The sequence below is a fragment of the Erinaceus europaeus genome, chromosome 12 (genome assembly GCF_950295315.1).
Source record: "Erinaceus europaeus chromosome 12, mEriEur2.1, whole genome shotgun sequence".
NCBI classification, from domain to species: domain Eukaryota; kingdom Metazoa; phylum Chordata; class Mammalia; order Eulipotyphla; family Erinaceidae; genus Erinaceus; species Erinaceus europaeus.
In genome coordinates this window covers 33,323,785-33,336,086 of record NC_080173.1, presented here as the reverse complement: position 1 = coordinate 33,336,086, position 12,302 = coordinate 33,323,785, and the positions used below count along the sequence as shown (strand labels likewise).

At 38.8% G+C, this 12,302-nt stretch overlaps 1 protein-coding gene across 1 annotated transcript in view; it reads right to left on the bottom strand.

Moving 5' to 3' along the window:
• DNAH12 (dynein axonemal heavy chain 12) overlaps nt 1-12,302 on the bottom strand; it is a 273,128-nt gene that overhangs the window by 67,372 nt on the left and 193,454 nt on the right. Inside the window, exons 45-51 of the mRNA XM_060203068.1 lie at nt 11,890-12,084; nt 9,864-9,997; nt 9,354-9,516; nt 6,312-6,392; nt 5,791-5,967; nt 2,640-2,771; nt 864-953 (exon numbers count right to left, since the gene is read on the bottom strand). Coding sequence (XP_060059051.1) covers nt 864-953; nt 2,640-2,771; nt 5,791-5,967; nt 6,312-6,392; nt 9,354-9,516; nt 9,864-9,997; nt 11,890-12,084 — 972 coding nt within the window. The remainder of the gene's footprint in view (nt 1-863; nt 954-2,639; nt 2,772-5,790; nt 5,968-6,311; nt 6,393-9,353; nt 9,517-9,863; nt 9,998-11,889; nt 12,085-12,302) is intronic.

Below are 12,302 nucleotides of genomic sequence, written 5' to 3'. Positions count from 1 at the left end.
GTTACCATGCATGAGAACCCAGGTTCAAATCCCCAGTCCCCAGATGAGGGGAAGGGGGGAGTTTCAGAGAGGTAGAATAGCACTATAGCTCTCTCTCGGAAAAAAAAAAAAAAAAAAAAAGTAAAAGAAAAAGCATGTCCACTTGGAACACTAAAGCAATAATGCAGGCACCAAGCCCTAGTGATAGTCCGGTGTCAAAAATACATATAAATAAATACAGGATTTTTGCAGTTTGGAAAAACATTAAGGGGAAGAACAAGAAAAATTAATAAAAGTTTTAATGGATAAAAAGCACTATACATTTTAGCTCACATATATTTGGGTATCAAATTATCATTTATTATAACTTATTAGAAAACAAACTACTGTGTCTATGGCTATACCACCATAAACATGCCTGAACTTGCCTGATTTTGGCAGAAAACAAACTATTGTAGGGATACATTTAAAAAAATATTTAATTTATTTTTTATTATCTTTATTTATTGGATAGAGACAGCCAGAAATTAAGAGGGGAGGGGGAGATAGAGAGGGAGACAGAGAGATAACTGCTCATGAAGCTTTCCCCCTGCAGATGGGGATCAGGGACTTGAATATTGTAACACGTGCATTCAACCAGATGTGCCGCCACCTGGCCCCATAAGAAGACTTTTCTCAACAATAATTCACTAAAACAATTTACTAAGTGATTTTCATTGGTTTGAAAGTGGAATGGTTTTATGCACTATGAACATTTATACCAGTTACTGACAAATGCAATACTATTTTTTATTTTCATCCTAAAATGGATTATTTATATAATAACACATAATATACATCTTAGCAAAGATACATTAATAGAAAAATAATCCAATGGGACTCACTGGAATATTGTCCTTGTCATATTCTCTCAAATCCCGTAAGAAATTCATATCTCCAAGGAGTTTTTTGCTAGGCCCCCAGTAGTCTAGTATCTAAAAATAAAAATTATAGAAATTTATGAAGTATACAATTAAAGATACTATTATAAGATTTTTCTTCCTGAAGCTTAAGACATGTATTCCAGAGAAATCATGTTTCCAAATATCACCTTGAATCTTGAAACCAAAGAAATTCCTCTCCTTGAGAACGTATTCAATATTTCAAATATTTAAAACATGAATATGAACTTACATATTAAGATTAAATATAAAAGATAATGTGATCAGGAGTCAGGAGGTAGCTCAGTGGGTTAAGCGCAGGTGGCACAAAGCACAAGGACTGGGGTAAGGATCCCGGTTGGAGCCCCTGGCTCCCCACTTGCAGGGGAGTAGCTTCACAAGTGGTGAAGCAGGTCTGCAGGTGTTTATCTTTCTCTCCTCCTCTGTTTTCCCCTCCTCTCCATTTCTCTGTCCTAACCAACAACAATATTAATAATAACTACAACAATAAAACAACAAGGGCAACAAAAGGGAATAAATAAATATTAAAAATCAGACGAGGGGATGGGATACGGAGTTCTGGTGGTAGGAATTGTGTGATGTTGTACCCCTCTTACCCTATGGTTTTTGTCAGTGTTTCCTTTTTATAAATAAAAATTATAAAATAAAAAAATTTAAAAAGGATTATTTTCCTAGTTGACTTAAAATAAATCATTGTATACAATAAAACAGATAATATGGTTAATTCTCTTTAGAGAGATTAAGAAAAACAATGACCATAAATTCCACCACTTTTCACATAAGAATACACATATTATTTAAATTTTTATTTTATTTTATTCTATTTATTTATTTATTCCTTTTGTTGCCCCAGTTTTATTGTTGTAGTTATTATTGATGTCATTGTTGTTGGATAGGACAGAGAGAAATGGAGAGAGGAGGGGAAGACAGAGAGGAGGAGAGAAAGACAGACACCTGCAGACCTGCTTCACCTCCCCTACAGGTAGAGAGCCGGGGGCTCGAACCGGGATCCTTAAGCCGGTCCTTGCGCTTTGCACCACCTGTGCTTAACCCACTGCACTACCGCCTGACTCCCTATTTTCTTTTATTCTTAAGTCATAAAGCCATGGACTGAAGATTTGTGAGCCAATGTTCCCCTCTCCCATTCATATGTTGAATCTTAACCTAATATGTGATATTTGGAGGTCACTCTTTGGGAAGTAATTTGGTCATGAATGAGATTAGTGTCATTATAAGAGACCTCAAAGAACTAGTATTCCACTCTGGCTTTAGTTTGTGAGGACTCAACATAAGAATACAATCTATTAACAAGGAAGCAGGCACTAGAGGTAGGGCACTTGTTATCATGAGCAAGGACCTAGGTTGAATACTGTTACTCTCTCAGAAATATATTACATATGAAGTTCTTGAATCATTTATAGCTGGAAAATTATGTTTCTCACTGTTCATTCAATCTTACCTCATGACAAGAGGAACTCATATAGAGGTAGGAAAGGAGAGAGAAGCAACTGGAACCACATTTTCCTGATATTATACTGCCTTATCTATATCCTAGAATACACTTATACAGTGATTCTATAGTTTATTATATATCTATTCAATGTGGAAAATATTGTTTCTTCCCTGAAACTGGTACTGTTGACATTAGATTTGCTAGTAATTGCTGTTAAGTATGTTTTACATTCATAGAAGTGATACAAATCAGCATCCAGTTATCACCTTGCCTCCAGTTCCAGAAGGATCTGAAATTTTTTCTGGTTTTATGTCTTTCATGACACAGATAGCAGCCATAACTAGTTTAACACCAGATGGAGGATTCTTCATTGACTTCACAATTGTAATGTCAGATGGCTAAATCAAAAGAAAACAGGCCATCATCAGAATACTTAACTTTATTTGTTTATTATTAATTGAGGACATGTTTTACAAGACTGTCATTATAGGGGTACAGAATACTTCATTTAAAAATAAAGTTTAAGGGGCCAGGCAGTAGCACAGCAGGTTAAGTGCACATGATGCAAACCACAAGGACCGAAGTAAGGATCCTACTTTGAGCCACTGGCTCCCCACCTGCAAGGGTGGGGGTCGCTTCACAAGTGGTGAAGCAGTTCTGCAGGTGTCTATTTTTCTTTCCCCCTCTATCTTCCCCTCCTCTCTCAATTTCTCTCTGTTCTATCCAACTACAACAACAACAATAACAACAATAATAACAACAATGATAAACAATAAGGGCAGCAAAAGGGAAAAAACAGCCTCCAGGAGCAGTGAATTTATAGTGAAGGCACCGAGCCCCAGTGATAACCCTGGAGGCAAAAAAATAAAATAACACTTATTTGGGGGCTGGGTGGTGGCACATCTGGTTGAGCACACATGTTACAATGCTCAAGGACCTGGGTTCGAGCCCCCATCCCCACCTGCAGGAGGAAAGCTTTGCAAATGGTGAAGCAATGCTGCAGGTGTCTCTCTGTCTCTCCCTCTCTGTCACCCCCTTCCCTCTAGATTTCTGGATGTCTCTATCAAATAAAATAAAGATAATAAAAAATAAATTAAAAATTAAAAAGTTTAGGGGTTGTGTGGTGGTGTGTCTGGTTGAGCACACATATTATAATGCACAAGGGATCGCGGTTCAAGCCCCCAGTCCCCATCTACAGAGGGAAAGCTTTGCCAGTGGTGAAGCAAGGGTGTCTTTCTGTCTCTCTCCCTCTTTATCACCCCCTTCCCTCTAGATTTCTGGCTGTCTCTATCCAATAAATAAAGATAATACATAAATAAAAATATTTATTAAAAAGATAAAAATAAAGTTTACTCTTTTATTATTATTATTGCCACCAGAGTTATCACTGGGAAACCATTGCTCCTGGCATATCCCTAAGGCTCGCTGCCTGCACTATGAATCCACTGTGTCTGGTAGCCATCTTTTTTCCATTGTTGTTGTTGCTATTATTGCTGTTGTTGCTGCTGTTGGTGGTGGGCAGGACAGAGAGAAATTGGGGAGGGGGAGACAGAAAGGGAGAGAGCAAGACAGACACCTGGAGAGCTGCTTTACCATGAGTGAAATGACCCTCCTGCTTTACCATGAGTGAAATGACCCTCCACCCCTCAGGTGGGGAGCTGATAGCTTGAACTGGGATCCTTGAACAGTCCTCGCACCTTGCACTATGTGTGTTTAACCCAGTGCATTATGGCCCAGTCCCCACTCCTTTTTTTATTGGACAGGACAGAAAGAAATTGAGAGGGGAGAGGGAAATATATATATAAGAGATCTGCTTCACTATTTGTGAAATGTCCCCCCTGCAGGTAAGGAGCACCACTTCTAGTCTCATGAGAATATGATGATAACTATGAACCCTTTGGAAAATACACATTTTGCACAAAGCTTGCAAACAATCACACGATGAATCCATATATGGAAGGAACCCAGAAAACAAGCAAAAAATAAATAATAAAAACCAGTGGAAAGTGTGTTGGTTTAAGTTGTTTCAGAGCTAATGAAACAGTTCACTTGCTGCTTTGTCACTCAGGTTCGAGTCCAACCCCCACCACATTGCGGTCTCTTTCAGTCTGTCTCTCTGTTTCTCTATCTCTATCTTAAACAAACAAGCAAACAAGAAGTCTGAGAGAGTTATACTGGCAAACAGCTCATCTGGATAGTGTGCTTTATTTTTATTTTATTTATTTATTTATTTTTGCCTCCAGGATTTTTGCCTGGGGCTTGGTGACTGCACTACAAATATACTGTTCCTGGCAGCCATCTTTTTTCCCATTGTTGTTGCTGCTGTTGTTGGATAGGACAGAGAGAAATCAAGAGAGGAGGAGAAGATAGAGAAGGGGAGAGAAAGACAGACACCTGTAGACCTGCTAAACTGCTTGGGAAGCGACCCCCCTGAAGCTGGGGAGCTGGGGCCTTGAACCAGTATCCTTGCTCCCATCCTTGCACTTCAAACTATGTGTGCTTAACCCAGTGTGCTACTGCCTGGCCCTCGTGTCTTTCTCTCTTTGTTTCTTTTTCTATCTGAAAATGTTGGCACAGAGCAATTAATGCTCAGTAATTAAAAAAATAAAAATAAAAGTAAAGATGTTCCAGACAACTAAATGGAAAGAAATAGTACGTTTGGGGATTTTGTTTTTCTGAAGTACTAGAGAATGAACTTTTTTTTTTTTACACCAAATACTAAAGATCTTTATTTGCAGGTCTGACACTGAATCTGTGAATGTAGACCATTATTTTGAGAATAAGAGGTTACCCATCACCTCTATTCTTTAAGTTTTAAAACATAAGGTTATACCTTATTCTCATTACAAGATAAATGAACCACAGTGAAGACTTAGGGAGATGGGAATGAACTTATGATGTCTTGCTGAACAGTCAATCCAGATGAATTATTTATTGATATATATATTCTTTTCTTAGATGGGGTTGAGGGGGAAGATACCACAGCACCAAAGTTTTCTCCAATGTGGTGAGGTCACTAACCTTTTAATCAAGTGCTATTGTTTGTATGTTTGTTTTGTCACTAAGGGTATCACTGGGGCTTGATGCATGCATGCCAACTCCAGTGCACCCAGCAGTCTTTCTTCCTTTCTTCCTTTCTTTCTTTCTTTCTTTCTTTTTAATGATAGGATAGAGCAAAGTAGTACAGAAGTAGAGAAAGGTGGAAAAGAAGAAAAATAAAGAGCACTGCTCTACCACTTGTGAAATTTCCCCCTTACAGGTGGGGACTGGGGGCTTGAACTGTTAAGATGTTTTACTTGACTATACAAAAACAATATATTATCACTCACTTAAACAAGACAGTATCTAGTTAACCATGTAACTACGTAAAGCTCTACTATGTTGATAAAACACAGCATAGTTAAAGCAAACACTTGCCTTCAATGTATCCAGTGCAGACAGAGCTGCTTCCAAGGCAGGAATCGCCTCAGCTAGATCACTTTCACACTCATTTTTTAGAGTTTGTGCTTCTTCTGCCTTTCCACTAGCTATCTCTTCATCAAATTTCACAACCTTTCTCTTTGCTTCCACTTCTGCAGACTCTATTTCAATAATCTAAAGAAAGAAAAAGAAAAAAAGACAAGTCCTCAAATATCATACTGTTTTCTTGATCCAAGAGACAAAATGTCAAAAATTTATAGAATCCAGCATACTGCTCTGAAGGGTAATGGACCAGGATAAAATGAGAAAAAAATGCAAGTACATGTTAACTAATTTGGTAATGGAATACCATCTCTGTTCAAAAACACATGAGACCCAGTGAGATAATCCATCAATAGAAATGTGCAAAGTTCCTAAGACCCAGTGATACAAGTAATGCTTCTCTTAAGGCTAATTTTACATAGTTTGATTGTCTTCTGACATTAATTTGAAAAATTTCAAGAAACCCTACACCTTACCTGCATCATATGTGCATTTTCAACTTTAGCATCTTCCAATTTTGGCTGTAGCTGAACAAGTTCATTTTTCATTTCAGCAACCTAAATAGATAGAGAGTTATTAAGCTTCCAGAGCTACAGGAACAGAAATAAAAATTATAAACATAATCACATCACAAGATATTGAAACCAGGAAATCTTAGTTTTCATTCAATTCTTTTAAAAATTTATTAATATTTATTTATTTATTTATTGGATAGACAGCCAGAAATCTAGAGGAAAGGGAAGACAGAGAGCAAGAGAGACAAACAGACACCAGCACTTCACCACTTGTGAAGTTTCCTGCCTGCAAGAGGGGACCAGGGGCTTAAACCTTGCACATTGTAATGTGTGTGCTTAACCAGGTATGCCATCACCTGGCCCCTTCTTTCAATTCTCTACATCATAAACAAAATAATGGGAATGTGGTTAGTTTTCCTCACAAAAGACTAAATCTCCCTTGAGTACATAATAGGGTGGTAGTAGAATAAATACAATTACCATGGAAGAAAAGCAGGTAGAAAAGAAGATAGCAGCTCTGGGTATCCCCTTTATACTATAAGACAACATCTAGTTCTTTTTTTTTTTTTCCTCCTCCAGGGTTATTGCTGGGCTCGGTGCCTGCACCATGAATCCACCGCTCCTGGAGGCCATTTTTCCCCCCTTTTGTTGCCCTTGTTGTAGCTTCGTTGTGGCTATTATTATTGCCCTTGTTGACGCAATTCGTTGTTGGATAGGACAGAGAGAAATGGAGAGAGGAGGGGAAGACAGAGAAGGGGAGAGAAAGATAGACACCTGCAGACCTGCTTCACCGCCTGTGAAGCGACTCCCCTGCAGGTGGGGAGCCGGGGGCTCAACCGGGATCCTTACGCCGGTCCCTGCGCTTTGCGCCACATGCGCTTAACCCACTGTGCCACCACCCGACCCCCAACATCTAGTTCTTATCTAGACTACAATGTAAAGATGGAACATTCAGACCTCTATTGCTTATGTTGAATTGATGCTAATAAATACAACTAGCACTTGACTCACTAACAGAATTTTATATTTAACAAGATAATACAATAAAAATCCAGCTCAGCTGTATTTTCTCAAAATGCCAAAAACTTAATAATGAAACAGAGAACATCTGAGTCTCTTTAGTTTGGGAAACTTCTCTCTCACTCATTTTACTCATCTGCAAAATGAGGACTATAAAAGCGTTTTAGTCTATGGAGCTACTATGAGGATAAAAGAATTAAAGAGGGGTTATACCCCAAGGACTCCATAACACCCAACCAAAAAGAGGTATGTACTCCTATGTTCATAGCAGCACAATTCATAATAGATAAAACCTGGGAGCAACCCAGATGCCCAACAACAGATGAGTGGCTGAGAAAGCTGTGGTATATATACACAATGGAATACTATGCAGCTATCAAGAACAATGAACCCACCTTCTCTGACCCATCTTGGACAGAGCTAGAAGGAATTATGTTAAGTGAACTAAGTCAGAAAGATAAAGATGAGTATGGGATGATCCCACTCATCAACAGAAGTTGAGTAAGAAGATCTGAAAGGGAAACTAAAAGCAGAACCGGATCAAATTGTAAGTAGGGCACCAAAGTAAAAACCCTGTGGTGAGGGGCAGCTTCCTGGGCCAGTGGGGGATGGGAGTGGGTGGGAGGGATGGGTCACAGTCTTTTGGTGGTGGGAATGGTGTTTATGTACACTCCTAGCAAAATGTAGACATATAAATCAGTAGTTAATTAATATGAGAGGGGGAAAATCAGTTGTACGTCTCAAAGTTTCTCAAAACACTAACTGAATCTTTTTAATATATAGGCTGTGTATTTGATATGCGGACTCTCTAAAAAGCCTAGACCAAGTAGATTAGAAGCATCCAATAGCACAGCTATATACAAGATACTGGATACTGTACAGGAAACCATAACAAAAGGACTTTTCAAAGTTAACCCAATTACCAAATAATGTGATGATAACATTAACTATCGATTGTCTTTTTGAACCCTAAGACAGCAGGAACCTCACATCTCCACTATAGAGCCCCTACTTCCCCCAGTCCTGGAACCCTTGGATAGGGCCCACTTTCCCATATGCGTCTCCCAATCCAAACCAAATAATATTGCATCCGCCGATCACAACCTAACCAACGCAACAATTGCCACCTCAACATGCTTCACCTCAGACTGTGTCCAGAGACCTCACGTGTGGAATGACAACCCTTCAGCTTCATTACTTGGGTGAGACCTTTCCTTTTATAGTACACTCTAATTTCATCTCAAGTGGTTCACCTTCTAACAAAGTCCCATAACCTAGATATACACCAGTTTCTGTGAGAGAGAGCTTATGTTCACACGTATCCATAAACTACTGCAAAATATATACCTGAAAGCAGAAGTACACTAGAGTTTGCAGTGAGTACCTCCCTAACACTTCCTCTCCACTATTCCAAGCTTGGGATCCATGATTGCTCAACAAATTGTTTGGCTTCATATGTTAACTCTCTTTTCAATCACCAGGTTCCAGATGCCACCAGGATGCTGGCCAGGCTTCCCTGGATTGAAGACCCCACCAATGTGTCCTGGAGCTCAGCTTCCCCAGAGACCCACCCTAATAGGGAAAGAGAGAGGCAGACTGGGAGTATGGACCAACCAGTCAACGCCCATGTTCAGCGGGGAAGCAATTACAGAAGCCAGACCTTCTACCTTCTGCAACCCTCAATGACCCTGGGTCCATGCTCCCAGAGGGCTAGAGAATGGGAAAGCTATCATGGGAGGGGGTGGGTTAAGGAGATTGGGTGGTGGGAATTGTGTGGAGTTGTACCCCTCCTACCTTATGGTTTTGTTCGTTAATCCTTTCTTAAATAAAAAAATTTTTAAAAAAAGGATTAAAGAAACCCATATGGAACACATAGCACAGTGTCTGGCACCCAATATATTCTCAGTAAATTGTAGCTCTTGTTATTGGTATATGTTAGCTTTCCCATATATATCACCATTCTCAATCAGCTCTTCAAATTACCTGAGACTCAGCGAAGGCTAATTTCTCAAGTCCATTCACATATCCATGTTTTGCTTTCATGACTGCCTGTCGCTTATTAGTCAAAAGTTGTCGAAATGAAGCAATCAATTCAAGATATGAAGTAGCAGTAACATAGTTATGTCTTCCTAACTCTTGCAAGTATCTAACCATGGGTAGAAAAATAAAATAAAATGAAATTAAATTAATAAATAAAAAGCATATAAGGAATTTCTGATGGTTTCCAGTTTCTTTTACTTCTAGTTACCACTGAAATCCAGTTGTGTTGTTTTTCTCTAGTTTCGTGAGTTGCTCTTCCAACTTAATTTTTAAAAATTCCCCTTCTGTTAAAGCTAGGTCAAGTAATTTTTTTTATTATTTGTAAGCTGAGGGTCTTAAATCATCAAGAAGATTTAGAAGACTTATATTCTATTAAACTTAGTGGCTTTCAGAAAAAGGAGATGCTCAAAATATAAAATCTCATTTATCATTTAAAATTTTATTAACACTAACCTTTCTGAAAGATCCATAACAGAAGTGTGAAAGCGTTTGCACACTGGAACTATCTCATGGCGTTCAACCTCAGTGAGTTCCAGTGTTTCTAAGAATTTCACAGCTACAAGTTCAAGAGCATCTTCTGGCCATGGCTAAAAGTAAGAAGGGAAAAACCTTACTAAATGTAAGATAAATAGTCCCATTCCAACTATCTAACTCAAATGTCTTTCTATGTGATAATCTGGGATTGATAAACTTAAAAATTTCATGACGAAAATAAAATTATGGGGAATAAAACCAGAAGCAAATCTATGAAAGAACTAGATACTAAAAATAGTAGAATAGAAATTTCATTGATGTTTATATCTCAAAGATAAGCCACATAATTTCATTAACTTTTCCATCTGGATACCTAGAAGGCATTCCAAATTTAGCAAGATGTGATACAGGTTAATAGTGATACAGCTTTCTGGTCCTTTTTCCAGCCATGACATCATCTCCCCAGACAATAACCTGGACCCACATGCATATCAGATGTCAGGCTCAGAAAGAAAAAAAGAAAAAAGTAGTATAGTTACGGTCCCTTTGGAATATAACTAAAATAGGCTACTAACTATCTATAAAATGGAGACCCCCCCCAACTCTTCATCTGCAATATTCCAACCTTTAGGTGCATTATTAGTCAATAATTTGTTTGACTTTATATGTTAACTCTTCTTTCAGCAACCAGGTTCCAGATGCTACCATGATGCAGACTTCCCTGGGCAGATGACCCCACCGTGTCCTGGAGCCCCACTTCCCCAGAGCCCTGCCTTACTAGGGAAAGAGAGAGACAGGCTGGGAGTATGGATCGACCTGCCAACACCCATGTTTAGTGGGGAAGCAATTACAGAAGCCAAACCTTCCACCTTCTGCACCCCATAATGTTCCTGCTCCATACTTCCAGAGGGACAAAGAATAGGAAAGCTATTAGGGGAGGGAATGGGATTTGAAGTTCTGGTGGTGGGAACTGTGTGGAGTTGTACCCCTCTTATCTTATGGTTTTTGTCAGTGTTTCCTTTTTATAAATAAAATTTTTTTTAAAAGTTGTTCACTAATTCATATGGTCATAAGGAAGATATCCAGTGTAGAAGAATTGTATTTATAAAGTTTCACAAAAGAAAAAAATTATGACTGAGCAACTTATTTGGGCATTTGGGCTACTTAATGGAAATAACATTAAGATATATGGGGGTCGGGCAGTAGTGCAGCGAGTTAAATGCATGTGGCGCAAAGCGCCAAGGACTGGCATAAAGATATATATATATTTGCATAAAGTAGTTTCCTACAACCTTTATTGTGGTAAGTACTTAAATATCCATTACCTGAACTATAATTGGTTGAAAGGGCAGAATTATACACATGTGTAAAATGAAATTTGTTTATTTATTTATTTGCCTCTAAGGTTATCACTGGAACATTCATAGTGCCTACACTGTGAGTCCACTGCTCCTGAAGCCCATTTTTTTATTAGATAGGACAGAGATAAACTGAGAGAGAAGGGGGAGATAGGGAGAGAGAAAGACACCTGCAGACCTGCTTCACCACTTGTGAAGCGACCCCCCTGCAGGTGGGGAGCTAGGGTCTTGAACCAGGATCTTTGTGGATCCTTGAGTTTTGTACTATGTGTGCTTAATCTGCTATGCCACCGACCAACCCCCTAAAATGAAATTTGTTACATGGGTATATTTGAATATACCCATGTAACAAATGTCATTTTTATAATTCAGAGATTCACCATCTTCATAAGTACACCTACTGTAGAAAAAAATTATGACTCTCCTAATATAGTTGGTATAATATGACTGCACATTTATTGCCTTTTCTTTTAGTCTAAGATGTGAGTTCCTTACAAAGTTCATGTAAACCTACTAGTCCCTGGTGACAAACACTCTGCATGTCATTAGAATAAATAATCAAGAAACACTCATTGAATGTATATTAATTGAACTTGAGTAAGATTTCAGTAAGACCAAAAAAAAGTTAATCCCCCTAAGTTACACACCTGAAACCAGTCAATGGTACAGCAATTGATGAGGGATGGAAATTGTCTCAAGCGATTTCGAAAGGCATCTCCAATGGGGCTAAAAGCCACTACAACATGAAGGTTATCTTTGCATCGGTTCACAAAGAAAGCAAATAGGGCTAAGGGACTAAGTTCACCTTGTTTATTTCCAGCCTGAGCCACAGGACGAACAGCCTAAGGAAATATCAGAGGATAAAAACCTTATAAATACTGATAAGTGATCATGAAACTAGTAAATCTTAGAATATTAAAAATGTTATTGTGGGAGTCGGGTGGCAGCGCAATGGGTTAAGTGCACATGGCCCGAGGCACAAGGACCGGCTTAAGGATCCTGGTTCAAGCCCCCAGCTCCCCACCTAGAGGGGAGTCACTTCACAAGTGGTGAAGCAGGT